The sequence below is a fragment of the Myotis daubentonii genome, chromosome 3 (genome assembly GCF_963259705.1).
Source record: "Myotis daubentonii chromosome 3, mMyoDau2.1, whole genome shotgun sequence".
NCBI lineage: Eukaryota > Metazoa > Chordata > Mammalia > Chiroptera > Vespertilionidae > Myotis > Myotis daubentonii.
Genome location: NC_081842.1, coordinates 57,494,774 through 57,519,926, shown reverse-complemented (window position 1 = coordinate 57,519,926; position 25,153 = coordinate 57,494,774). Strand labels below are relative to the sequence as shown.

The 25,153-nt window shown below is 51.5% G+C and overlaps 1 protein-coding gene across 2 annotated transcripts in view; it reads right to left on the bottom strand.

The window, feature by feature from the left end:
• MYLK (myosin light chain kinase) overlaps positions 1 to 25,153 on the bottom strand; it is a 178,218-nt gene that overhangs the window by 49,119 nt on the left and 103,946 nt on the right. The window contains exons 17-18 of one of the 2 annotated variants that reach the window (XM_059687642.1): positions 20,875 to 20,991; positions 12,346 to 12,432 (exon numbers count right to left, since the gene is read on the bottom strand). In XM_059687642.1, the coding sequence (XP_059543625.1) occupies positions 12,346 to 12,432; positions 20,875 to 20,991 (204 nt within the window). Of the gene's footprint in view, positions 1 to 12,345; positions 12,433 to 20,432; positions 20,565 to 20,874; positions 20,992 to 25,153 lie in introns of those variants that run through there. The other variant, XM_059687643.1, reaches the window with a different exon arrangement.

The window sequence follows — 25,153 nt, the reverse complement described above, 5'->3', positions numbered from 1 at the left end:
ATTGTTCAAAACTAGAAGTTATCCAAATATCCTCAACTGAAGAATGGATGAACTGTGGTACCTTTATACCATAAAATACTACTCATCAATAAAAATAAACAAACTACAGATATACAGCATGGATGAATCTCATCGGTGATTTATATCTTCGGCTAAGAGAAGCCAGAATCAAGGGCTACGTACTGTATAATTCTATTTCCATTACATGTTCGAAAGGGACAGAGAATAGATTGGTGCTTGCCAGAGGTGGGTGGTAGAGGGGTTGGCCACTAAGAGGCACAGGGACATGTTTTTGTTTATTTTAATCCTCACCCGAGGATATGCATTTTTTTTTTCATTATTGATTTTTAGAAAGAGAGGAAGGGAGAGAGGAATCAAACCCACAACCTAGGTAAGTGCCCTGACTGGGAATCAACCCTGCAACCTTTTTCGTGACAGGATGATGTTCCAACTGACTGAGCCACCTGTCCAGGGCGAGGCACAGGGGCATGTTTCGAGGTGATAGAACCGTATTATATTGCGGTGGTAGTTACAGGACTGTATGCATTTGTCAAGATTCACAGCACTGTGCACTAGAATGGGTAAGTTTTAATGTATGTAAATTATACCTTGACACAAAAAAATGGAGGAAAGTCATTTAACCAATGAGATCTTCCCTAACCACTTTATATCAAATATCAACCCTACACCCCTAGCACTCTTTATCATGTGTACCCCACTTTATCTCCCTCAGGGCACTTATCACCATGTACAAACTATTTACTTATTTATTTATTGCTTGCCCTTTGCCTCCCCCTAAAGTATAAGCTGTGAACCCAATGTGCCGACACACAGCTGCACTCGATAACTATTTATTGGATGAATGAGCAGGGTTTTGCCTCTGCATGTTACAGAGAAGCAGTGCTATGCCCTGGCTTGGGCACAGTGTTGTTCTGTGGCCACAGGTAAGTCAGATAACTCTGTGGGCTGTCAGTTGTGCATCAGTAAAATGGGAGGAGTGCTGCTACCCACCTGGGAACCCCAGAGCATTCTGTAGGCAGTTGGTCCCTGACAGAAGCACACTGAGAGCACGGAGCTGATGGCTTCCAGTTACGTGGCTGAGCCCAGGAAGAGGCCTGCCTCCATCAAGTTTACCCTAGTTTGTCACCATCTTTGATCTGTCCATTCAACTCATAAAGACTTACTGAGGGCCTACTATGTACAGGGCACATGCCAATCAGTACAGACTACTAGCCCGGGTACTGAGGAGAAAACCAACCAAATGTAGAAATCAGGACTTGTCTTCAAGAGCTTAAATGTCAAGGCACGTGGCCTTCTTCTTTTGCCATAAAGGACATTGATAGGACAGCTGGAAAGTTTTTACCAAGTCCAATAAATTAGATGATAGATAGTATTGTATCAACGCTAATTTTGTGTTTTGATCTCCCAACTGTTCTTTTATAAGAGACTGTTCTTAGGAAATATACACAAGAGAATTTAGGTGCAGAGGATAACATATGTGCAACTTACTTTCAAACTGCTCATAAAGTGTGTGTGTGTAGTGGGAAAGAGAGATGGAAAAAGAGAGGGAGAGACAAAATATAAAGCAAACATGGTAAAATGTTGATATTTGGAGAATATGAGTGAAGGGTATACAAGATTTATTTATACTATTTTTGCAACTTTCCTATAAATCTGAAATTATTTCAAAATAGAAGTTGAACAGAAAGTTTAAAAAATAAATTTATCCAGCCACATGACATGGCTGTTCACATGAGGGGGAAAGAGTATACACTGTGGGATAAGGAGATGGTTAGGAAGGGTTAAAGGCTGGGGCACAGGATGGGCCTGCGGACTAGAGAAGATCTGGACTAGAGAAGGGAGCAGCACCGTCCCATTGCTCAGGGACAGGGAGTGGCTATGAGCTGAGAACCGGGGTGATGTTTGGTGGAGGTTGGCCAGAGCACAAAGCTGGGATTAGAGAGCAGTGGTGTGAAGATAGTATGACAATTTAAATCCCAGAAAATTAAAAATTCATTTCCTCAGTCACACTAGTCACATTCCAAGTGCTCAATAGCCACACGTGGTTAGTGGCTATCATGTTGTGCAGACATAGAACACGGCATCGTCACAGAAGGTTGCATTGGACAGTGCTGGTGTAGGATGCCAAGTCTGAGAGTTGGGTCTTTGTCCTCAGTCTGACTGGGCTAGAGGACATCTGGCGGTCTCTACAATCCCTGGGTACAAGGACACCCAATTAGGAAGCTACTGCCATACTCTTGGAAGGAATTGGTCACACAGGACCAGCTTGGGTAAAGGCAGCTTCTTTTCTTTGGAGAGAAGGAGAAGATATAAATAAGAGACGGAGGAAAAGTTAAATAAAGTAGGGGCTAAAACAAGAGGGAGGTACAAATACTCATTAGAGAATTCTTGCTTGGATAAATGGGGAAAATTATATTGATAGATTATGGAATTTGGGAGTGAAAGACGTGGTTTGACTTGGTGAGAGTGAAAATGGTGGATGAAAGAATTTAATCTGTATGTAGGCAAAAGCCCAGGATCAGAATTCAGAGATCAGAGAAAGGTTGGTGGAGATTGGAAGTGAAAGATTTTAGGATCAAAGATGGAATATCATGGAAACTGATATGGGTTAGTTCTTTGGGGAAAAGAATGCAGTGAAGGTGAGCAGGGGCCAGGGTCTGATCCCAGGCGATGCCCACGTGAGGAGCTGGGATGAAGGAGAGGGGCTGTGGAAGGATTCCGAGAGGCAGAAGGACAGCCACTGTAGCCAAGGGCAGAAGACAAGGGACACTGGGAAGTTAGCTTTAGGTATGACCAGCACCAAGCGATGGGTGGTGTGGGGGAGGGCAGGTGCAGTGGGACAGGGGTGTCAGAAGTCACTCCAGAGAAGATTCTAAGGAAACAGGGGGGGAGTCAACTAATCTATGCAGAATTTCAGAGGTGAAAGCGACAGAGAGAAATGGGGTGACAGAAGAGGAATGTCAAGCTAAGGTTTCTTCCAAGGTGAGAGAGAAGAGTCTGAAGGCTAGGAAAGGGAGAGCTCAAAGATGCTAGCCAGGAAGAACATGAGAAAGCCAAATCCCCCGCGAGTGGATACTGGATGGGACACGAAATACCCATGACTGGCTGAGCTAGGAAGCCCCCGCCCCTCTTCATCCCAGGCTGTTGGGAAGGGAGAGGGCATAACTGGAAGGGAGAGGCTGTCAAGGGAAGAAGAAAGGCTTGGACCACAGCCAGGCTCTGACCTCCTGTGGAGAGGGAAAGCCATTCGATCAGAGGAACTTTGTGGAGGCCTGCTGTGGGCTTAGTTGTGTCCCCCCCAATTCGTATGTTGAAGCCCTAACGCCCATACCTCAGAAGGGGACTATAAGATAGGGCCTTTAAAGAGGTAATTAGGTTAAATTGAGGTTGGTAGGGTGGGTCCTAAGAAATTGGAACACAGAGGAAAAGCCATGTGAGGTCACAGCGAGAAGGCAGCCATCTATAAGCCACAAAGAGAAGCCTTGGGAGAAACCAAACCTGCTGACACTTTGATCTTGGACTTCTAGTCTGTGGTGCTTTATTAGGACGAATGAATGCATCTGTGGTTGGGGCTCTTGGGGCCGGAAGGAGGCTGACAGCCCCTGAAGTGGTGGGCCAGGAGCTGATAAGGAAGGGGCAGCAGCACAGTATGAAACCAGATGATGCCAAAGTCCCACCCTATATTCTTCCTGGCCACCCTGGGAAAACCTATGTGCCAGAAGGAGAGTCTGAGCTAATATCCGTCTGTCTGTGTTACAGACAAGTGAAACTGAAGGCCAAAGTTTTATATTTGTTCTTTAAATTTGGAGCTTCTGCTGTTTGAATTGGTTAGCATTTGAAACTGCTTTGGTTCCTATTAGTAAAGACAACTTTAAATGTCAGCAGTGTTCTATATCCTATTCTATACATATTTTATATGACCATCTGCTGCAGTCCATTAATTGTTTCTGGGCTTAGAAGAATCTGATTTATGGGTTGGAGAGCCGAGTCACCTTATTCCAAACTGGTTTTCTGTAGAGAGCTGGATTCAGTTAGCTGTTTTAACCCATGGGCACATCATCCTTTATCTCATTTGGCTCTTACCCCAATCAAACACAGGCAGGGCACCTCACACTATTTCCATTTCACAAAAACGGAGATGGATTTGCACAAAAGCCAGATGACTTGCTGAGTTCATAAAAGCACATGTAGCTGAGTAGAAATACAACCCAAACCCAAACCAGGATCTTCTCCCACACCACTGCGTGTCCCCTTCTCCCAAGGCCCCCTCCCTGCCCATATCCAGTCACTAATATATGCCAAGTCCATCAACTAAAAAGCTCCTCGGACTGCCACCTTCCACATCCCCCCGTCACCATTCTAGTCCTAACTATACCACCCCTAGGCCCAGCCCTAACATATCCATCATTTTGTGTCCAAAGTTGTCTTTCTCGAATACAGATCTGTCTCAACCTCTCCTGTGACTGCCCACTGTCACTCAGGATCAAGTCCAACTCATCTTCCAAGGGCCTTGGGGATCTGCTCCTGGCTTTCATCTCCAGCCTGCTTTCTTACTGCTCCCTCTTGGGGAACACCCTCACCCTTGCCTTCAATGCTCAAATCGGTGGTTCTCAGAATTTAGCGTGCCTCATCATCACCTGGGAAACGGCTAAAAGCACAGATTCCTGCCCTTGCTGGTTGGTCCCTGAACCACCATCAGGGGCTCGGGGGTGGGCACTGTTCTCTACACTGAATGCCTTTCAGTTTCTGCAATATCAGGCTTTTGCTGTCAGCTCTTTGCTGACTGTTGCACCTTCCTCAGGCAGGTCTCAGCTCATGGCTCACTAGTACCAGGCTGGGTTCCATGCTCCTCTGAGGAGGTGCTATCTCTGCACCCATCACAAGGCAATGCAATTGCAGAAACTTGCCTCAACATGCGTATACGACAGCAAGTTACCTGGAGACAGGAAGAGGACCCATCGTGCTCACCTTCTGTATCCCCAGTGCCTAGCACGGTACCTGCCACATGCTTGAGAAATAGCTATGAAAGGCATGAGTGAACCCTTGAGGGTCTCTGTTAACCTGGGAATTCCAACAAACATGCCTGGGCTCTGATGCTGAGACATGGGTCCTGGGGCTTGAATCCTGGTGCAACTTCCCATGAAAAGGAGAAGCCTCCTGTCTGACCAGCTAGATGAAATCTGCCAGGTGCTGAGCCTTCACACTAGACGGGAGAGGGAGGCTGGAAGAAGGGAGGCAGCCCCATGAAAACATCACGAATCAAAGCTTTGAATTTGGTTGCCTCCAGGGAAACTGGGGGCAGGGGTGGGGAAGCAGCCTCCAGTGTCTGCATAATCCACCTTTTGCTTCTGCCCCAGCCTGCCCAAGTCCTAACCTAGTCCTGGCCTCATGAACCTTCTGCCCTGGCAGGGAGGAGATCAGCATGCCACAGAAATTTCTAGACTGCTCCATCCGAAGGCATCTGAGTACATCTCTCCAGTGACTCAAGGGCGGAAAGACCAGAGCAAGCATTGGGGAGATATTTACAGAGCTCAGAGGCGGGTCTCACGGAGTCAAAAGGCTCTGAGATAATGAAAAGCAAAGGAGAATCGAGGATGAAGCTGGAACAGCCTTGGGTACCAATAGGTCCCTGGGTCTCTGCCTCCCTGGGGACATTGCCCTTTTTAGGTAGTTAACTAAAAATAGACATAAAAATCTTCACAATTCCCAAAACCAGCATTAACTTTTTGCCAAAGGCTCCTGAAGGGGACTTGGCCTGGGTAAAGGGTGGAGGGAGCACCCACACCACAGGCTGTGTCAGAGCAGGAGGGTAGCAGGGAGGCCTGGGGGTGGAAGGCTGAATCCCACTGCCTTGCACTGGAGCAGGCTCAGGGCTCAGGGTAAAGGGACAACCCCCACCCCCGCCCCTGCACACACCAGGCTCCTTCCAGCTCCTTCCAGATTTGTGCAGAAATACTGGTGATTTTCCCAGAATTAACATCTCTGGGCAAATTTCCTGGACTCATCCCCTCACAGCAAAGGCTGCCACATGAGAAGATTCCACAGGAACACTGCTCCTCTTGTTACTGCAAACACCCACCCCCAAGCCCCAGGACACAAAACGCCAGGATGGTTGTGAAAGAGGCAGCCGGCAGGGCTGAGACACAGGGCCAGGGTGGCCAGACGGGCGTCCTCGAGGCCCTCCTGCCATTTAACTGGCTTGTAGGAGATCGTGGGAGAGCCGGGAGGAGCTGAGGCAGCAGCTCAAGGGTGGAGGGTGAGGGCACCATCGCTTCTCATAGACCAATACTCTGATTGGGAATGACTGGGAGTTGGTACCAGCTTTCAAAGACATTCATGGAAATATCCAGCTTCTCTCCCAGGCCCCACATCTTTCACTGTCAGGCGAGTCTCCAAGTCTCAGCCTCTCCAGTATCTCCTTTTAGCCCTTTGGGTCCTATCAGGATTTGACATTCCCCATGACCTGGAGAGAATATTTAAAAGAAGGTTTCTGGGGAAACCTTTTAGGAAAACTGGACACTGCTTCTGATATCCAAAGACATTTTTAAGTTGACATGATGTTTGGTTTCCAAGACAGACACATATGGGAGGTCAAAGCAAAGAGATCTACAAGCATCATAATCTGGGGTGGGGGTGGGGGGGGTGTTCAACGTGGGGACTGAAGCCAGAGTGACCGGTGCCAGAGGGCAGCTCAGCCAAGGCCAGGCCTGGAGCACAAAGGGGCGTTCAACCTGCCTCTCCCCAAATCCCAGAGACATGGTGGAGGCAGGGACCCTTAAAGCATGGAAACTCATGAACCGATTTGAAAAAACAAATACTCATTCTATCCCTGCCTCAGGCCAGGCACTGACCTCATGTTGAAAACGTGCCCTATAGAAGCCCATCGATCTATTTTCTCAAAGACCAGCAACTCTACAGACCGATAGGCCTCATCCCAAGTCTGTTCCTGCACTGGCATGGCCTCAGCTGTATTTCCTAAAACCATTTCCTTAAGCCCCACTGATGTCTTCTTCACACAAAACTCCATTCAGACTCCTTCCAGCTCAAACACCCTAGACCTGGGCCTTATGCTTACGGCCTCCTTCCTGCCAGGGCATGTCTGCTGCTGTGTAACACAACCCACGCTGGCTTCAGCCGCCACACATTATGGCACCAAGGGGAGTCGGCTGACCCCACCTGAACTGTGTCACTTAGAAACACACTCCACTGAAGGGCCTGCTGTTGGAGCTGGAAAGCCTGGGACCAGTTGGAGACAGTCCCCACTTGACATGCGAGGAGGCCAAAGTCCAGAGGGGCAAAGGGCTTTCACCAAGGCCTCAGGTTCAATTAGTGATAAAACCAAGACTTTTGTCCCCTGCCCTCTATCCCGGTGGCTATCTGGCCACACCCTGTGCCTGAGCAGGCTGCCACCCACACAGACCGGCTCAGCTCAGGGGAGGTGCTCAGCTATGGGCTGGAGGACTCTGAGTCAATGAAGCTCCCCGAGCGCTGCCATTAAATGCCCATCAGGAGGGGAAAACCAGTCGTAAAAGACATTGGGACCATGGACAAAAATTGAATGTAGACGTGGACTAGATGGCAGCATTGGGTCAATGTTAAATTTCCTGATTTTAATAACTGCATGTGGTTGTGTTCCTAGGATAGTGATGGCGAACCGACACACGAACTCATTTTTTTGGTTGATTTTTCTTTGTTAAATGGCATTTAAATATATAAAATAAATATCAAAAATATAAATCTTTGTTTTATTATGGTTGCAAATATCAAAAAATTTCTATATGTGACATGGCACCAGAGTTAAGTTAGGGTTTTTCAAAATGCTGACATGCCAAGCTAAAAAGGTTCGCCATCACTGTCCTAGGAGATATACAATGAGATGTTTAGAGGTTAAGGGCATAATGTCTCTAATTCATTCATTAATGGTGTGTGTATCTATATGATGAATGGAAAATATGTATGCATATCATCTATATAAGATATATTGTAAATATATAGCTGTATGAATATATGAATGACAAATATATATGAATATATACATACAGAATAAAACAATACAACAAAATGTAAATAATTGGTGAATTTAAGTAAATAATTGGTGAATAACATTATATAAATGTTTCTTGTACTATTCTTGCAACTTTTCTGCAAATTTGAATTATATCAAATAAAGTCATTTAAAAATTCCCATTGAGAGGCATGCAGCAAACACCCTGACAGGTCTCAAGATCCAGGGAAGCATGCCATTCCTGCCCACCACCCCCACTCCCCCGCCTGCTCCAATGACAGTCAGACCTCTGCACCCCAAGCGCAGACAGAAGTGCTGCCCAGCCTGTGCGGACAACATAAAGTGTGGCTCTGAGACTATGCCAAGGCGCAGGTGACTGCTGTGGCAGGAGAGTAGAGCACAGCTGACCTCACACTTTCACATCTCACTGCCGTGAGACCCTGGGCGGGAAAAGTTAGTTGTCTAAGGCTCAGCTTGGCTCATCTGTAAAACGGAAACAGCTCAGTAGGGTGAGACTTGCCTGAAGTGGCATAGATTGAGCACCCAAGAAGATGCCTGTGGCACGGGTGCTCAATAAATGCTTATTTTCTATGACGAGCAAACGATCCTCCAAGTCAGGAGTCCTCACAATATTCATCATGGCATCGGTGCAGTCTCTCCCTCCAATAATGTTATCATTCCTCTTCAACCAAACCACATTCTTCTCCTCCCTCATAGCCTGGCCCAGAGTCTCCCCTACCTGAAATCTTCACACAGGACCCCTCCTCACTCCTTCCTGTACCTGCGACTGGGTGTCTGGCAGGTTAACTTGTACTTGTCAGTTTCCTCTTGCCCGCCCCTGGGTGGGGCCCGGCCAGCTCAGCAACGGTGGGGCTCCCCCAGGCTCTCGGGCCCCCGCTTGGATAAGTGCTGTCCACTCACACCTGATAGCTCACTTACAGGACTGAATGCGGGGCTGCGGAGGGGAGGGCTGCAGAAGGGATCTGGCCACAATCTGTTTGACAAGAAAGCCACTCAGCCTTCCCTCGGTCACTGGCAGGAAAGATGGATTTCCTGGTTACATTAGGTACTTCCCAGCCTTTGACAAAAATGAACACAACACAGCCAGGCCACTCAGGGACTCGAGCCTCTGGGCTTTCTCATGGAATCAGATATCTGGGCCTGGGAATGGCAGTGCTCTGAGAGAAAAAAAAGCAAGTTGCAGAGGCACACAGATCGTGTGATATAGTTGCATATGTAAATGAAAATTAACAGAATACAGTAATTGCGATATATTTGAGGTAAGTGGAATTGGGGGTAGATGAAAGAGGCCTTTCACATAGTACTCGGTATGTTTGGATACTGTTTAAAAGGTCTAAACAAGAATGCATGTATACTTAACTTAGGCAATTAATAAACAATGCAAATTGTCCCCCCCCCCACCCCCCCGAGAGAAAAGAACTGCGGTGCAGACCTAAAAGACACCCTCTTCATTTCCTATCCCTGGGCAGCTGCCTCCTCAGGCACCTCCAGGAGCAACAGGCTGGGGTAATGGAGGTTGGGGGAGGGGACGGGCCAGCAGAGGAATTCCAAGTGACCAGTGGTATACATGAAGCCACATGTCTACAATTCTAACAAGAAGGCTCTCGACGCAGAGGAAATTCCCCTTAGCAGACGAGCAGTGTCTGCAGAGCAGATCCCTGGTGGATGTGTGCATGTTCTAGAGATGCAGCCCTTCCTGCCAGTCCCGCCCTCCCCTAGCAGCACTGGGGACTGAGCCCCTCTCCTGCTCCCACCGCAGGGCAGGAGCCCAGGCTTCCAGCCTCCACACTGCAGAGCTGAGCATCGTGCTCCCTCCCTACAGCGTGGAGACTGGGCGGGTGGGCATGAGGGGCCCAGAGGTGTCCAACTTAACCAGTGGTTCTCAACCTTCTGGCCTGTTAAATACAGTTCCTCATGTTGTGACCCAACCATAAAATTATTTTTGTTGCTACTGTTATGAATCGTAATGTAAATATCTGATATGCAGGATGGTCTTAGGCGACCCCTGTGAAAGGGTCGTTCGACCGCCAAAGGGGTCGCGACCCACAGGTTGAGAACCGCTGAACTTAAGGGAGGCTGCAGAGGAGAGCCCTTCGGCTTCTCAAGGCCAACAGTGTAGGCCCGGCTTTCCTGGGACGGCTGGCTTCCAGCCTGACCTGCCCACCTGGAGTGGCTTAAACAAGTGCTGAGGGCTGGGCCGCACCCAGAGCTCCTGACTTAATTAGTCTGGGGTGCAGCCGGGCAGTGGTGTGTTTGAAGGCTCCCCAGGTGACCCGCACACGCAGCCAGGGTGAGCCCCTGCCCTAGAGCTGGACGATGACAACTTGACGGGGTTCTCCACAGCCCTCCCTTCCAGGGCGAGGAGCCAGGCCGGCCTGCTCTCCGTCTCCAGCTTGTTTTTCTCCTTCCAGCTCTCCCGTGACCCCACCTCACCTCCCTCAGGGCCTCGCTGGAATGGACGGACCAGAGCTGAGGACAGGAGGCTGCTGACCTCCCGGCTCAAACTCCTGCACTCCTGCTGTGCCCCAGGGCTGGCGAGTGACCTGCCAGACTGGCTCACAGGTACTTGGTGCGCTTCTAAGATCCGGCCTCTCTTCTGCTCACATTTCCCATAACTAACGGAGCACAGGCATAAGAAATCCTTTTGCAAGATAACACCATTAACCCATTTTTACTAGGTTTTTCTTAGAATTGTTTACGCACTTCCAACAACTTATTAAAGGTCCACGCTTGGTAATCTGAGGCTCCCCACTGTGGTTAAATTCTCATAAGAAATTATAATTCCAACTGGCAGACCCACCACACTGAAGGCTGGGCAGGCCCCCCAACCTCCCCCCGCCCCCTGCCCATGGCCTGGCTGGAGTATGTGTAAGGGACGCAAGCTCATCATCCGGAGGGGACATGCGCTGCTTTGAAAAGAAAAGAGTAAAACTAAGTCACAGAACACTGTGTTGTAATGGAAATAGGGAAACAGCCTTGAATTAATAAAGCTCAATCACCTTCCTCTGTTGGTGTGGGTATGTAAGAGCTTATCTTGTTTGTTTTTTAAATGTAGAAAGTGTGTGTTAGGGATGTTCAAGCAATTCCACACCCTCCGTTTCAACTGGAGGATGCGGAGCATAGTTCTAACAAAATTACCCCAGTAACTCATCAGGAGGGGAAGCCAGGGCTGCCGTATTGTGGCTTTGTGAACTAGGCACTTTTGCCTTCACTGGCCCCTTCCTCCACGAAGGAAAAAAATAAAATAAAATAAATCAATAGACCAACATATGAATTATATTTCCAACTGCACTGGTAAAAAGATGAACACATTAATATTCTGAATGAAAACATTTTCTTTGACCCAAAGTGTATTTTTTCTTCTTATTTTATGAGGTTAGGACAGTGTTGGGCCTGTGAAAGCACCGTGGACCCTGCGCTTTCTGCCTCTAGGTAAGTGGGCCGTGGGAGGCCGAGACCCACAGAGCGGGGAGAGCCCTACGCGGTCCAGGGGACCCTCCTCCCCTCGGCCACGGGTAGCACAGCTACAGCCTGATTCTCAGACTCGGAGGGGCCTTCTGTGAGCAGGCGCAGCAGAGTCATCCCGGAAGGGCCACCTGAGCAGGCCTGACTGTGGCCCTCGGGGAACGTCCAGTGGAGGAGGGAGGAGACCAGACACATCACCGGGGCCCTGGGAAGAAGACGGGTCCGTGCAGAAAGGAGGTGCTGAGGGCTGCGGGAGCTCATAGGAGGGGAGAGTGACGTTCAGTTGGAGCAAGGATGGACTCCATCAGGGATGAGGTGGCTTTTCCGTGGGAGCCTGTCCCATGAGAGAGGTGCAGAATGAAGGTGTAAAGGAAAAAATGCAGAGATGTCCAGGGCACCCTGAGGAGCTCAGTTTGGCTTGAGTATAAAATAGGCGTCAAGGAGCTGAGGGCAGCGCTTGCAAAGCAGGCTGAGGCCAACGCCAGAATGTGCGTGTGCATGGGTGGCAGGTGTGCCGGGCAGCTGGGCACTCCAACCAGGAGTGGTAAGGCCAGAGCCACCGGTTAGAAAGGTCTACCCGCCAGCAGGAAAGACCCACCTGGGAGAGGTGAGGAGAAGCGCTCCCAGGAGTCTCGGGAGAAGGAGGAAGGACCTGAGTGAGGTGGAGGGTGGATGGGCACCTCCACGCGGGCTGTGGGAGGTCGGGAGAGATGGGAGGCCTGGGAAGAGGCCCCGGGCTGCGTCTCCAGGAACCCCAGGGCCGTCGGGGGCAGGCAGGGCCTGGGCTGGCCCTCAGGCCTGGGGACGCCGGGAAGAGCTGAACAGGTACTCACTCTCTGTTCCCAGCACAGGAGGAAGAGAGCTCCTGGGTCTCCGGGCTTTCATCTCAGGGGCCTTGGCGCTCTCACTGGCGGGGGCATCTGGAACAGACAGGTGGCAACAAATGTTAGTCGGCAGCTGCCCAAGGAAATGAACAGAGGAGGCACCTCAATAAAAATCCCACCCCAACCAAAGGACAGCCCCCTCCGCTTCCCGGTTCAGCTCCCAGGGCCTCGGTGCCTGCCCAGCAGGGCGCCTGCGCCTGGGCCTTCTTCCACAAGAGCACCAAAGAAGGAGTGTCGGTGCCTGCTGCCCGCAGCCTTATAAATCAGGTGGAGAGCGCAGCCGCCTGGCAGGGTGGATGGACAGGCTGTCCTGGGAGCTGGTGAACGCTTCCCCTCCACAGCGGGCACCTGCTGCCAGACACCGCATCACGCGAGCAGGGGGATTCGGCGCCCTCGGCTCACCTCTCCCATCCTTTCCCTCCACTGGTCTTGACTCTCAGGGTAAACATTCTGGCTTCCAGAATCCTGCTCTATGTGGAGAGGATTCCTGTACAGAGGAAGGAGGGAACGGGTCCTGCCCTGGGGCTCAGTCTGGAGAGGCCTTACAGCCTCTGATCTCTTGGCTTCCTTCCACAGATGGACACTGACAGTCAAACTTCCAAACCAGACCAAGACCTCCGAGCAGGCGGCCGGCATGCCTCACCCGCTCTGGCCTGAGCCTTGAGCCACGGAGGACCCGGTGGGTGGTGGCAGCGGCCTTCCGGGCAGAGCGGAAATGCTGCATGGTGCGTGCACGAATCCTCAGGCCTCTCCGCATGCCCCCTCTCCCAGGGGTGCACAGTGTGGGTGATGCCAGGGGAACCCTGGTCAGGGCAGCAGGACATCGTGCTGGGCTGGGCATAAAAGGCCCTCACTGGGCCCTGAGGAGACTGGACCTTAGGAAGTCTAGGGGAAACCAACCAGGGACTCAGATAAGCAGCAGCTGGCCCAATGGCTATCACTATGCCGCAGCGTTTTCCCCACTAGGAACGCTCTTCAGGGCCCGTGCTGAGAGGGAGCCTCCCCTCAGAGCCCCTTCCTGTCCATCCTTTTCCTGCTCCTGAAGAGAGGAAACGGCGAGGGAGAAAGGGGGAGGGGGTGGGGGGAAGGGGGGTACTTTCCAGCTGAGGCAGCAGCCACATTCCTGTGGCTTGGCTGGGGAGGAAGGCCCATCTTGCTGTCCAGGCCTCCCGGTGGGCAGTCCTGGCTGCTAACTCACGCTCTCTCCTGAGGGCTGTGAGGGTGGGCGTGGGGAGCACAGAGCTAGGGGATTCTTGGTGCTCCCATCTGCACGCCCTATTCCTTCTAGATGGCACTTAGGTCTTTCCTGCTCCAGAATGTGGATCTGCCCATATAAACCCTCCACACCCGCCAGGCTTCCTTCCTAAGCTCATGCCTGTCCCTGCCCTACTAGCTGGGTAGCCCAGGGGTGGAGGCCTGGGACAGGCATTGTCCGGGCTCCGGAGGCAACGAGGCACACAGGTCCCAGGGAGTTGGCCCAGAGCTGCGCACGTGAAACTGCAGGAAAGATGAGGTGGAGCGTCAAGCGGCACATGGCAGGGGGTGGGGCTGAGGGAATGGAGCTGGAGCAAGTCCTTCACAGCAGCACGTGACACCCAGCCCCTCCCCCGCCTCCACTCCTCACTGCCTGGTTCTTCTACCACCTTCTGTAAGAGCAGAAACGCCCCCCGCGGTGAGTCAGGGTCCCCTCCATCTATAGCGGCCACTGCGCCTGTCCTGTCTCCTCATTGGGTGGCCCACACCCCAGGGTCCATGTGGACATGGATGGAGGAGCACAGAGCACCAGGAAAAGGATGAATTCATTTTCTCACACTGGTTTTTCCCCAGACATAGTGGTCATTCTTCAGCACAATCCTCAGTACACATCTGTCAACCTCTGTGGTTCTCAGAGGTTGCACGTTAGAAGTACCTGAACCGAAGCATGGCACTCCCCAGGCCCCGGTTTACGGGGCTCAAAGAAGAATGCATACGGAGTGCTCTGGAGAGCAGAAAGACGATCGTTTCATATTAATCACCCCTCCTGTTCGTCACATCTCCTTGCTGCCTTCCAAATCTGCTTTAGAACTCTCCACCTACAGGAAGCCCTCCCTGACCAGCTCCCATCGCCTGTTTCCAGCCTCTGCATCTGTCTTCAGCTCAGGCGCTGGCTTTACACCGTGTGAGTGCACTCCCCTGCCATGGGCTCTGAGCCTTGTTTAAGAAGTTCTCTGCACCTTATCTTTCCATCTGGCCATGAAGAAAGGGCTCATTTTCCCTTTCAAACCAGGCCCACCCCTGACTTGGAGCTCCTCCTCCCTCTGCAGCCTCACCCCCACCCCATGGGGATGTGCATGCCCCACAAGCCACTAGACCTCCGTGAGAACCGCAGCGAGGAGTGGGCTGGAAGGACCATGGCTTAATCAAAACCAGCTCTGTGCTCACACAGAGGCCCAGGGGATAAAAATAATAGTAATAAAAGTTTAAGAGCAGCTTGTATTTTCAGTCTATTTTAATCAGTTGCTGATGAAATGGAACTCCATTTCTAGGTCTGGGCCCCAGGACCGGAGTCCTTCGCTGGTCTGGTCGTGCCGAAGAAGCATGGGGAGTACGATGGTGGGGGGTGGGGTGGGGGGGGGGCTCCATATAGAGGGGAAAACGTGTCCTTATATGGAGAATGCCTCACCCCTTCCCCTCCACTCTAGCTCTGGACTCAGCCCTCCAGACTCGGTCTCCATACGCCTCAAGTCAGGTGTTTTTACTATCACTCCCCGAGACCCCCTTGTCGTGGTTAGCAATGAGCTCCAGCTTCCCAAATCCCATGGCCAACGCCCAGGCTCATTTTACTCTACTTGGCAGCATCATTTGACGCATTGATCTCCATCATTCCTTTCTTATCAAAATGACACCACTGGCTTCCCGGACACCCCTCTCTCCTGGATTTCTTCCTGTCCCTCTCATTGGGACCATTCCATCTCATCGCCTTCGCAGACTTCTGTCCTGCGCTACTTCTCAATGTTGGGTTCTGCCTCCTTCCTGGCTCCATCCACAGCCACTCCTTAGGGCAGTGGTTCTCCACCTTCCTAATGCCGTGACCCTTTAATACAGTTCCTCATGTTGTGGTGACCCTCAACCATAAAATTAGTTTCGTTGCTACTTCATAACTGTAATTTTGCTACTGTTATGAATCGTAATGTAAATATCTGATATGCAGGATGTATTTTCATTGTTACAAACTGAACATAATTAAAGCATAGTGATTAATCACAAAAACAATATGTAATTACATATGTGTTTTCCGATGGTCTTAGGTGACCCCTGTGAAAGGGTCGTTCAACCCCCAAAGGGGTCACGTCACACAGGCTGAGAACCGCTGCCTTAGGAACCTCATTCAATCCCAGGGCATTAAATGGCCTCCTATGTGTATGGTTCTCCATATCCTGTCTCCCATCTTGGCCTCTGTCCTCAACCTGGATTCATCTAAATGCCATGTGACATGCCCACCTGGATGTCTTATGGGTACCTTAGAGAAGGTACATGCAGGGAACTCTTGCTTGCTCCCCCAGCCCCTGCATTCTACTCCGTAGGTGGTACCACCACTGATCCGCACACGCTTCCCACCAACGCTAAGCATTGCCTTTGACTTCCCTTTCTCTCCATTTCCAGTTCATCAGCCAATCCTATCAGCCCTACCAGCAACATAGAGGATGAGTCTGATCACTTCCCACTTCTCCCACAGAGCCTAACCTGCCACTGTCTCCTGCCTGGACCATTTCAGCCACTCCAGGGGGTCTTCCTGCTCTCCCTCTTACCCCCTTGGAGTCTGGTCACCACATGGCCACCTGAGAGATCCTTTAGATGTTCAGCGTTGTCCCTCACTTAGAATAAAATCCAGTTTCCTTGTTCAGCCTACATGGCCTGGCAAATCTGGTCGCTTGTCCTCCTCAACCTCATTTCCTGCCACTCTGCCCCTTGTTCAGGCTCAGCCATCTGCCTCCTTATTCTTCTGGGAATGTCTCAGGCATAGTCTCACCTCAGGGCTTTGCTCTCACCATTACCTCTGCCTCTTACACCCCTTCTCCCCCATCCTTCAGGTCTCTGTTCAAATGTCACTTCCTGAGAGGCCTGGCAATCATCCTCCCCACAGCAGCCTCCCCTACTCCCATTACCCCACGTTGCTTTTTCCAAACACGTGACATTGCCTGAGAGTTTATGACATATCTGTTCACCCTCATTACTGTCTCCCCCTCACTAGGATGTCAAGTCCCTGAGAGTAGAAACTTCTGTTTTGCTCACTGCTTCCAGCCTCAGCTCCTGGCGCAGTGCTTGGCACAGAGTGGGCACCCACACATTTGTTGGATGAGAGATAGTGTGGGTGCCCACGGGAACGTTACCTCCTACCAACACGTGCACAAGTCTCCCTGGTCATGAAGCCCTTGGCCTCGCCAGCAGCTGAGGCCGATGCCCTTAGCCGGGCAGGGCACTGAGGGGTCCTCTGACTCCTGTCTTGGGATTCTGGCTTACAGAAGAGCTTGTTTCCTCACCTCTCACCTGGGCCAGAATAAGAGGTAATGGGTCACTCAGGCCACATGTGCAAAGCACTTCCCGACAGGGAGGGCTGTTACTGGAGAGTGGACACTGCCATACTATCCACTAGACGGGTGGTCGGCAAACTGCGGCTCGTGAGCCACATGCGGCTCTTTGGCCCCTTGAGTGTGGCTCTTCCACAAAATACCACGTGCAGGCGCGCATGTACAGTGCGATTGAAACTTCGTGGCCCATGCGCAGAAGTCGGTATTTTGTGGAAGAGCCACACTCAAGGGGCCAAAGAGCCGCATGTGGCTCACGAGCCGCAGTTTGCCAACCACCGCACTAGACAGAAGGCCATAACGCTAAGTGCATTATATGCTTGTTCCACGTTAAACTATACCATCACCAATATTCAAGTGTTTTTGACCTACGAAAACACCAACTTTATTTGGAAATGTGCAGGCTTCAGAACCAGGCATACCCAGGTTCAAGTCCTGCCAGGGTAACTCCTTTGTGACTCCCTGTGCTGAGTGGCTCGAAGGGTGTGTGTCGAGATCAGAAACACCCAGAGACGCTGCACCTCCTGCAGGCTGGCTTTGTGACCGGGGAAGCTGCTGACTCTCGCCGAGCCCCGGTTTTCTCAGTGAGAAAGACACTGCCCTCCTAACGCATAAACTAAAAATGTAGACGTCGGGCCTTGAAGGTCAGCCTTTTCTCCTCCTGGGTGAGTTTTCTGGCAAGTCCTCACCCACTGCGGGCTTCCTTGTCCTTCTGTGGTACAAGCTGACACTTGCCTTCGGCTGCACTCGGAAGGAAGGGCATGTGACCACAATCAAGAAAGCGCACAAGAGCACCAGCACCCTTTTTCTTTGAGAAAAGACTCGGAGCATGACTAAAACAGCCAGAGCTGCTGCCTCATAAAGACTACCCCCCTTTCCCTTATGAGAGGGAAACAGTAGTGTGGTTAATACAGAACAGACAGTGAGCCAAAGTCATTTTATGAGGCCTTAAACTATATCATTACATTGGCCACAGATGTATAGTCTTAATGGTGTTTGGCACCGGCTGCGTGAGTGACAGGGCTGTCGGGAGCGGGGCACTGCTGGGCGGCAGGGGGCAGCCTGCCTGACGTCAGCAGTTCTCCACCCTCGTGCAGAGGGACCTCACTGCCCCTTGGGAGGAATGCAGGATGGTCCTCTCCAGAGATGAGGCAGCAGCTGCAGATGAGAGAGACTCCACAGTGACTGGGCCTGACAATTCAGTCAAGGTTACCTCATGTGGGAAGTCGTTCTGCAGTGTATTTTAATTCGTGACTCGTTTTGAGAATCTGGTGTAAAACTATGGATCCTCTCTTCCAAAAATGCTCTCATCCACAAACACAAAACTGTGCCCCAAATTTCAAAGGGTGCATGGACCCAGTGGGCTCTCTAAGTTAGGGCTGTTGCCTGGGGCAGAGGGGGGCTGAGAAGATCAGGAGACAGACTAAGGACAGGAAACCTATGCAGCCCACTGGAGCACAGTGGGGCAGGTAAGCAGACTGCAGTCCTTTACTATTTCCCAGAGGTTGCACTTGATGGAAAAATGAAGCTACATGTGGCCAGAAGCCCACCTGCACGCAGGACACTAACATATCTCCAAGTACAGCAACAAGGGAAGCCCGTGCACGTCAAGGGGGCTGCCCTTTGTCTCTTTGTCAAAACAAAACAAAACAAAACAAAACCCAAGCAGCTGAGTTAGTCCTGTATCTGGGCTGGTCTTTCTCAGGTCCCCCTCCTTGCTCTTTTCAAAGACCCAACTCCCAATCTGCAGCCTGAGGCCAAATCCTGGGGCAGCCTCCTTGCAGGAACCAGAGATACATAATGAAGGTCATCAAGATTAACGGAGAGAGCAAGAGAATGAACTAGAAGGAGACCAATGTATGGGCAAAAATGCCCCATAAGTTGCAAAATGGATCCCCCGAAACTTTTTAAAAAGAAAAGAATCCCCAAATACATCTTGTAGGGGAAAAGGAAATTTTATTTTGAAAACAAAGTTTGGTTTTAAAAAGAAACCAGTTGCTGTTTCTAGAAAAGGTGCTGACGTTTTGCAGATAAGGAGAATGAACTACGGCCCAGCCTCAGCTAGCAGTGTAAATAGGACCCAAAGAGGGAGTCCCCAGGCAGATAATCTCATTAGCGGGCCGAGCTGCCTTACAGAGTGGCTGGAACCGGCATGGGTCCCATGTGAGCAGTGGAGCTGTGAGGAACAAACTTCTAGGGCAGCGGATCTCAACCTGTGGGTCGCGACCCCTTTGGCGGTCAAACGACCCTTTCACAGGGGTCGCCTAAGACCATCCTGCATATCAGATATTTACATTATGATTCATAACAGTAGCAACATGACAGTTATGAAGTAGCAACAAAAATAATTTTATGGTTGGGTCACAACATGAGGAACTGTATTTAAAGGGCCAGAAGGTTGAGAACCACTGTTCTAGGGTCAAGTTCCCGGAAACACTATTTTTTTTAAACTACAGCACCTGTCTAGAAAGAAGCAGGATCTACTTGGGTGGGTGACAGTCCAGGTCACACCTGGGAATAACTAACCACGAACAGCAACCCCGACTCAGAGCCTCAGAACATGTGCTCCAAGGCCTCTTGCAACTGACTACACACCTTAACCCATCCAATCTGTTTCCTTAGACTCAGAGCCCCCATGGCGAAGACATCCACAGAACAGAAGGTAGATGCACAATATTTGGCAACTTCAGCTTTCCCGTTGGCGGTGGACGGTTTAATTTGTGTTGACAATTTAATTGTGTGTAATTTTAAAAAGATTTTTCTTTTTAAGACTCTTTTTTCTTCTCTCCCATTCATTATGTATCATAGGTCTCAGCTTTTGTGACCAGGAAAGCAGATGATAAAATCCAGAATGGGGACAAAAACTCTACATCTTAAGGACCGACAATGAAATGCGTTGGAATTTCCCAGTCCAAATGATCACATTCAGCATTCAGAGCAGCCAAGCTGGTCTCCCAGACGCCTTCTCTGGACACTAGTCTGAACAGTGCCACGAAAGGTTACTAACCAGCATTTCAAGGGCAAGAAATTGTTTTCCTTCTAACTACGTTTTTAAACAGTTCCAAGCAAATAACAAAAAGAAAGAGTACGGGACTGAGTCTCGAGTGGGCTTCCGGCCCTGGCCCGGCCCCACGGGGCCAGGGAAGCTCACGCAGGATGCTGTCCCTCTCTGACTGGCCTCAGTTTTCTATTCTATAAAAGGAGGTGGCAGCCTGAACCATCACAGGTCTGTTCCGCTTCCGAGTCTTTAGTTCAGAAGGAGAAACAAAGTCACAAACATACTGCCTGCATTCCTTTAGGACCAATCCAGCTCCTCACAGCTGGTCTGGCCCCTTCATCAGGGAAACTCCACGCAGACCTGGCAGGCCTCCCTGGCCCCACATCTCCTCCCCTCCCTCTGCGGTGCTACCAGTGCCTTTTCCTTCCTGCAGAGGCAGCCCTGTCCCTACGGAGAGTCACAGCCCGACTCACCTTCTCCACGCAGCCTCCCCACGGGGACCCCGCTCTGCTCCCTACTCCTCACGGGCTGTCCTGCCAGCACCGGGCACTTGTTTGTGGCGGCTTGTAAAATCCTCTGCAGTCACTTTCCTGTGGGTGTGTCTTTTCTCCTCTTGCCCTGTGCCCGCTTCCCTGTTCAGCAAGGTTCTGGGGGTGGGGCCAAGACTGGGGAGAGGTGGCAGCAAGGTGAGCCCCTCCTCCTCTCAGCCAGGAGTGGGGCTGAGGCCACACATGGACCCTCAAGCAGGCCTCCCCCTTTCCTTCCTGTTGTGTTTTTGCAAAAGGTGGCTTGACACCCACCAAAGGAATGCCTTGGATGGTGACGGCAGCCTTGGTGCGGTTCTGCTCAGGTGCGGTGGGAGGAGGGCGTGTGGGAGGTGGGATTGCGTGATGGCGACGGGTGGGCACCACCTACCGTCCACCGTGACTTGGCAGGAACACTCGGCCTGGCCGGCGCCATTCTTGGCTACACACTTGTATAAGCCTCTGTCCTCTGGCAGTGCCTTCTCGATGGAGACGGAGCAGAGGGAGCCTGGAGAGGAAGAGGAAGAACGGTTGAGTGGACCAGGTCTGGGCCCAATACCTGCCCTGGAACCTGGAGCCCAGGAGGCAAGTGTTATTCACATGGGCAGCCTCGGGGAGCCCAGAAGTCAGAGGCCCGGGGGAACCAACCCCTAGCTCGAGTAAAGCCAGGGCACTTTCTAACTCAGATCCCAAATAACTGATCCCCAAACATACTAGAGAGTTCTTTTATGAGGACATTAAAAAAAAAAAAAAAAAGAAGGTACAGAAGAAGGGAAAGAAATAGTCTCTGCCATCAACACAGGCCGCGCACCTGGGACTCCTGGGCCTTCACCCAGAGATAAGCAGTAGCCGGCGCAGGTGATTACAGACCTGTGTGAGGAACAGTGGCCGCTGAGGGAGCTTGCGCAGTTTACAGCAGCGATTCTGGGAATGCATCTTAGAAAAAGGGGTTCTGAACAGAGGGGTGGGTGGGGGAGGAGTCCCTGTCCAGCAGGGCACTGGCCTGTGGTGAGATCTGCCTGGGACCCTGGAGCTGGCTTTGCAGGAACGGTATCTGAATTGAGGGGCACTTTGGAGCTGCCCCCCTTCAGTGCTGGGCCTTCTGGTCACCTCAGAGAGCGGAAGAGATGGCCTTCTATCCCCACGGACTCTCACCGGCCTACCTGGCCCCAGCACTCCTCTTCTGGCCTGGTTGGGGGAAGGAGGAGTCAGGCTGAACATTCACAGGATCTGGGGTCTGGTCCTTACCCATCCTGGGTCTCTCTCGGCTAGGCTGTTCGCAACAAATATCCCCTGAATATTGGGCTGCCGAGCCAGGGAGGAGGACAGCGATCACTTCCCTAGTTCCTGTCTTGAGACTTACAAGCCAAGAGCATGACGTCCTGTCCAAAGCTGCCCCTGCCGTCAGGGGAGCAGTCATCACACAAGGAGGGGGACAAAGCCAGAGCCACGTGCATCCTGCTGCCTGGAGCAAGGGCTTTGGCCACCTCCCTGCCCCCTGCCACTGCCCTGGGTGGGCAGAGCTGTGTGTATGTGTAGGTGACATGGCCAGAAGGGAGGTCGACAGGCACAAGTCCCAAAGGCCTTTGATCTCAAAAAGTACCCTCCCCTCGATTAGACAGATGCACAGACTTGACCAACAAACACGAGGATATTCAGAGAGGAAGGATGATGTCAATTCTGCCCAGAGGGCCTCCCTAAGGCTGGGAGAGACAGCAGAGTTGTAATAGTTCCCTTTACTTCTTGGCACCTGGGTCTGCCTTAAACAGGGACACCTCAGTTAATTTTCTCTCTCTCTCTCTCTCTCTCTCTCTCTCTCTCTCTCTCTCTCTCTCTCTCTCTCTCTCTTTCTGTCTCACCTGCACCTTTCCTCCCTCTTCATCCTTCAAGAACTCACCTTTGCTCTCACTCTCTCCTAAGCTCCAAGGGCCATTCTTTTGCCTCATTTCCTGAACCCATGCAGCCCAGCTGGCTCACTTTTTCTAACTCTGTAACTTTCCAAATAACTTTTGCTTATATTTGAAGAAACAACAACAACAACAACAACAAACCCCAAGGAAACTGCAGTCTACCGACCACCTGAGGCAGGATGGCTGATCGGCACCCTCCACCCCCTTATAAGAACTTGCCTCTTGGCAAGACCTCACTAAGTTCTCCCCCAGGGGAGGGCAACGGGCTGGGATCCCTTTCACTGTAGGACACAGAATCTGCAGAAACTGCCACAGAAAGAGTTTAGGTTGGATTTTTAGGACATTCATCATGAGACCACGAACTGTGAGGCACAGGAATGGAGGAATGAGGTTAACTATCTTCTAGAGAGAGAAATTTCCATTTATCTGGGGCAGCAGAAGGCTGAGATGACCTCTGGCCCCAAAACTTGAAGCTTAAAGGAAACAGACCCCATCCTGCCATTTCCCCTCCGTCTGAGACGAAGGCGTTGGGAGCAGATACCCAGGCCCAGGGCACATCCTGTTCGGATCCTTGATTGCCTTTTGGTTTCAGTCGCCCAGCTGCCTTCAGCCTTAAACCAAAATGGCACAAACTGCAAAGACAGTAGAGAGACCACCAGGACAAGTGGAGCATTTAGACCCCAGCCCTCGCCTCTCACCAGGGAAAGCGTCATTGCAGGCAGTGCAGCGTTTCCAGCTGCTTAGAGCCTGGACCCCTGGCCACATGCGTGGGCTGGGGGAGGGCCCCGGGCAGGCTCAGAGAGAAGAATCTGGTATTTCCTGTGGGACAGCTTATTCCTGACCTCCAGAAGGAGAGCGGTTCCCAGCCTGTTTTTGTGAGAAGCCTCAGCCTGGTGGGGAATTCTGAGAGGGAGGTGAGGGGGATGGGAGCGGTTACCACAGAGCCAGGAGTCCAATGAATGGCTCAGCTAAACTGTCCCTGGGAGAGCCTCTCACGGTCATGGGGTCTGAGATCCCCACCTGGCTCCTTTTCCGAGTGTGCGGGTACAGAGAGGACAGGGGTGTGCACGGTGGAGGGCGCGGCCCGGAGCCTTGGAGACTCTGCCCCGAGGCTGCCTCAGAAGGCAGGGCCTGGCTCCTGGCTTGTCTGGACAGAGCGACTAGCTCCAAGTCACCTCCTCAGGGACGGTGCCCTCGTGTCACTCCTAAGCACGCCTAAGGCCATAGATGGACCTCTTCTGAGCTCATCTGAATCAAAACAGGTCTCTCAAGACCATTGCTGAAACCGGTGTCTGTCTCCCACACTGGCTCTGGAGGGCAGTGACCACAGTTATTATGAATGTTTTTCCTGGGCCTGGAATGTAGTCACAGTAACAAAAATATTTGCCATACTGAGAATGACAGAGGCGCTGTCTGTAGCAGGTGACCTGGTAAGATTTACGCAAAAGAAAAGTCAAGATCATTTAATCAAATATAACCTACCTTATCTATAATTTAATAAAAGTGTAAAATGCAAATCGACTGAGCAGCAGAACGACCATCCGGACAACCTTCCGGACGACCATGCTATGACATGCACTGGTGCCAGGCCAGCCAAGACCAGTGCGATGCGATTGGTTGGGGGCCCACCATCGCCCCACAATGGCCCCACAGAGGGAGGCCCAGGCCACCGGCCAGCGGGGCGATCAGTGGAGGGGGGGACTCCACGATCGCCCCAAAGAGGAAGGCCCAGGCCACCCTCTGTGGGGCAATCGATGGGGGGGTGGGATGGGGAGGGGGCCCGGCAGAACCAGGGAACCAGGGGTGTGTGGTGGCAGACACAGGCAGTGCCAGGCCAAGGTGGGGGCGGGTGGGGGGCAAGGCCACAAGGCAGCCGGGGCTGCGAAGGCCTACCCTTGCAAGAATTCCATGCCTCGGGCCTCTAGTAAAAGATAATATACAGGCATACCTCGCTTTATTGCGCCTCACAGGTATTGAGTTGTTTTTTTCTACAAACTGAAGGTAAAACTCTTCACCAGAAAAAGATTACAACTTGTCTTATTGCATTACGACTTGCTTTACTGTAGTGGTTTGGAACCGAACCCACAGAATTTCCAAGGTATACCTGCAGTTTCTTAAAGGGAAAAAACCTCTCCCAACTCAGAATTCTTGAGTGGATTGTGCCTACAATGAAAAGGGCTAGAATAGTGCCTCACGCAGAGTAGGTGCTACATGAATCCTTTTGTAGGATGAACTTATAGAAGTTTTCAAAAAGCTTTTGCAAGATCTCACACTGAAGGCAATTTAAAAAAATGAACCATTGTTGACGACAGCAACAACAATGAATCCTTGTCATTAGACTGGGAGAGATGTTTGCCAGGAAAGAAGTCTGGCCTGGGGACAGGAACAAGGCATAAAGAAGAAAGCCCCTGGGGAGCAGCACAGAGCCCCCGGCTCCCTGGCCTCCCACCCTACGGGCCTGGAGGGCGGGCCCAGCACTGTACCTGAACACCAGGCACCTGCAGCTCTGGGAGATGCAGGAAGAGGGAGGACACCTCCATATGTTCCTCCGAATATTAGTGGGCTCCAACCGACTGGGCTGCGGTCACAACTCTGCTCTCCGTGGCACGAAATGGGGTTGACTTAATCCTGTTTCGGGGGGCCTGCAGGCTACGAGCCCTATCCCAGTTACAGGTTGCGAGAAGCCCCCTGAAACCTATAAAGAGAGCATCCACTAGCAGCTGGTGCCCAGACAAACATGAGGTAGGGGGAGGAGAGCAC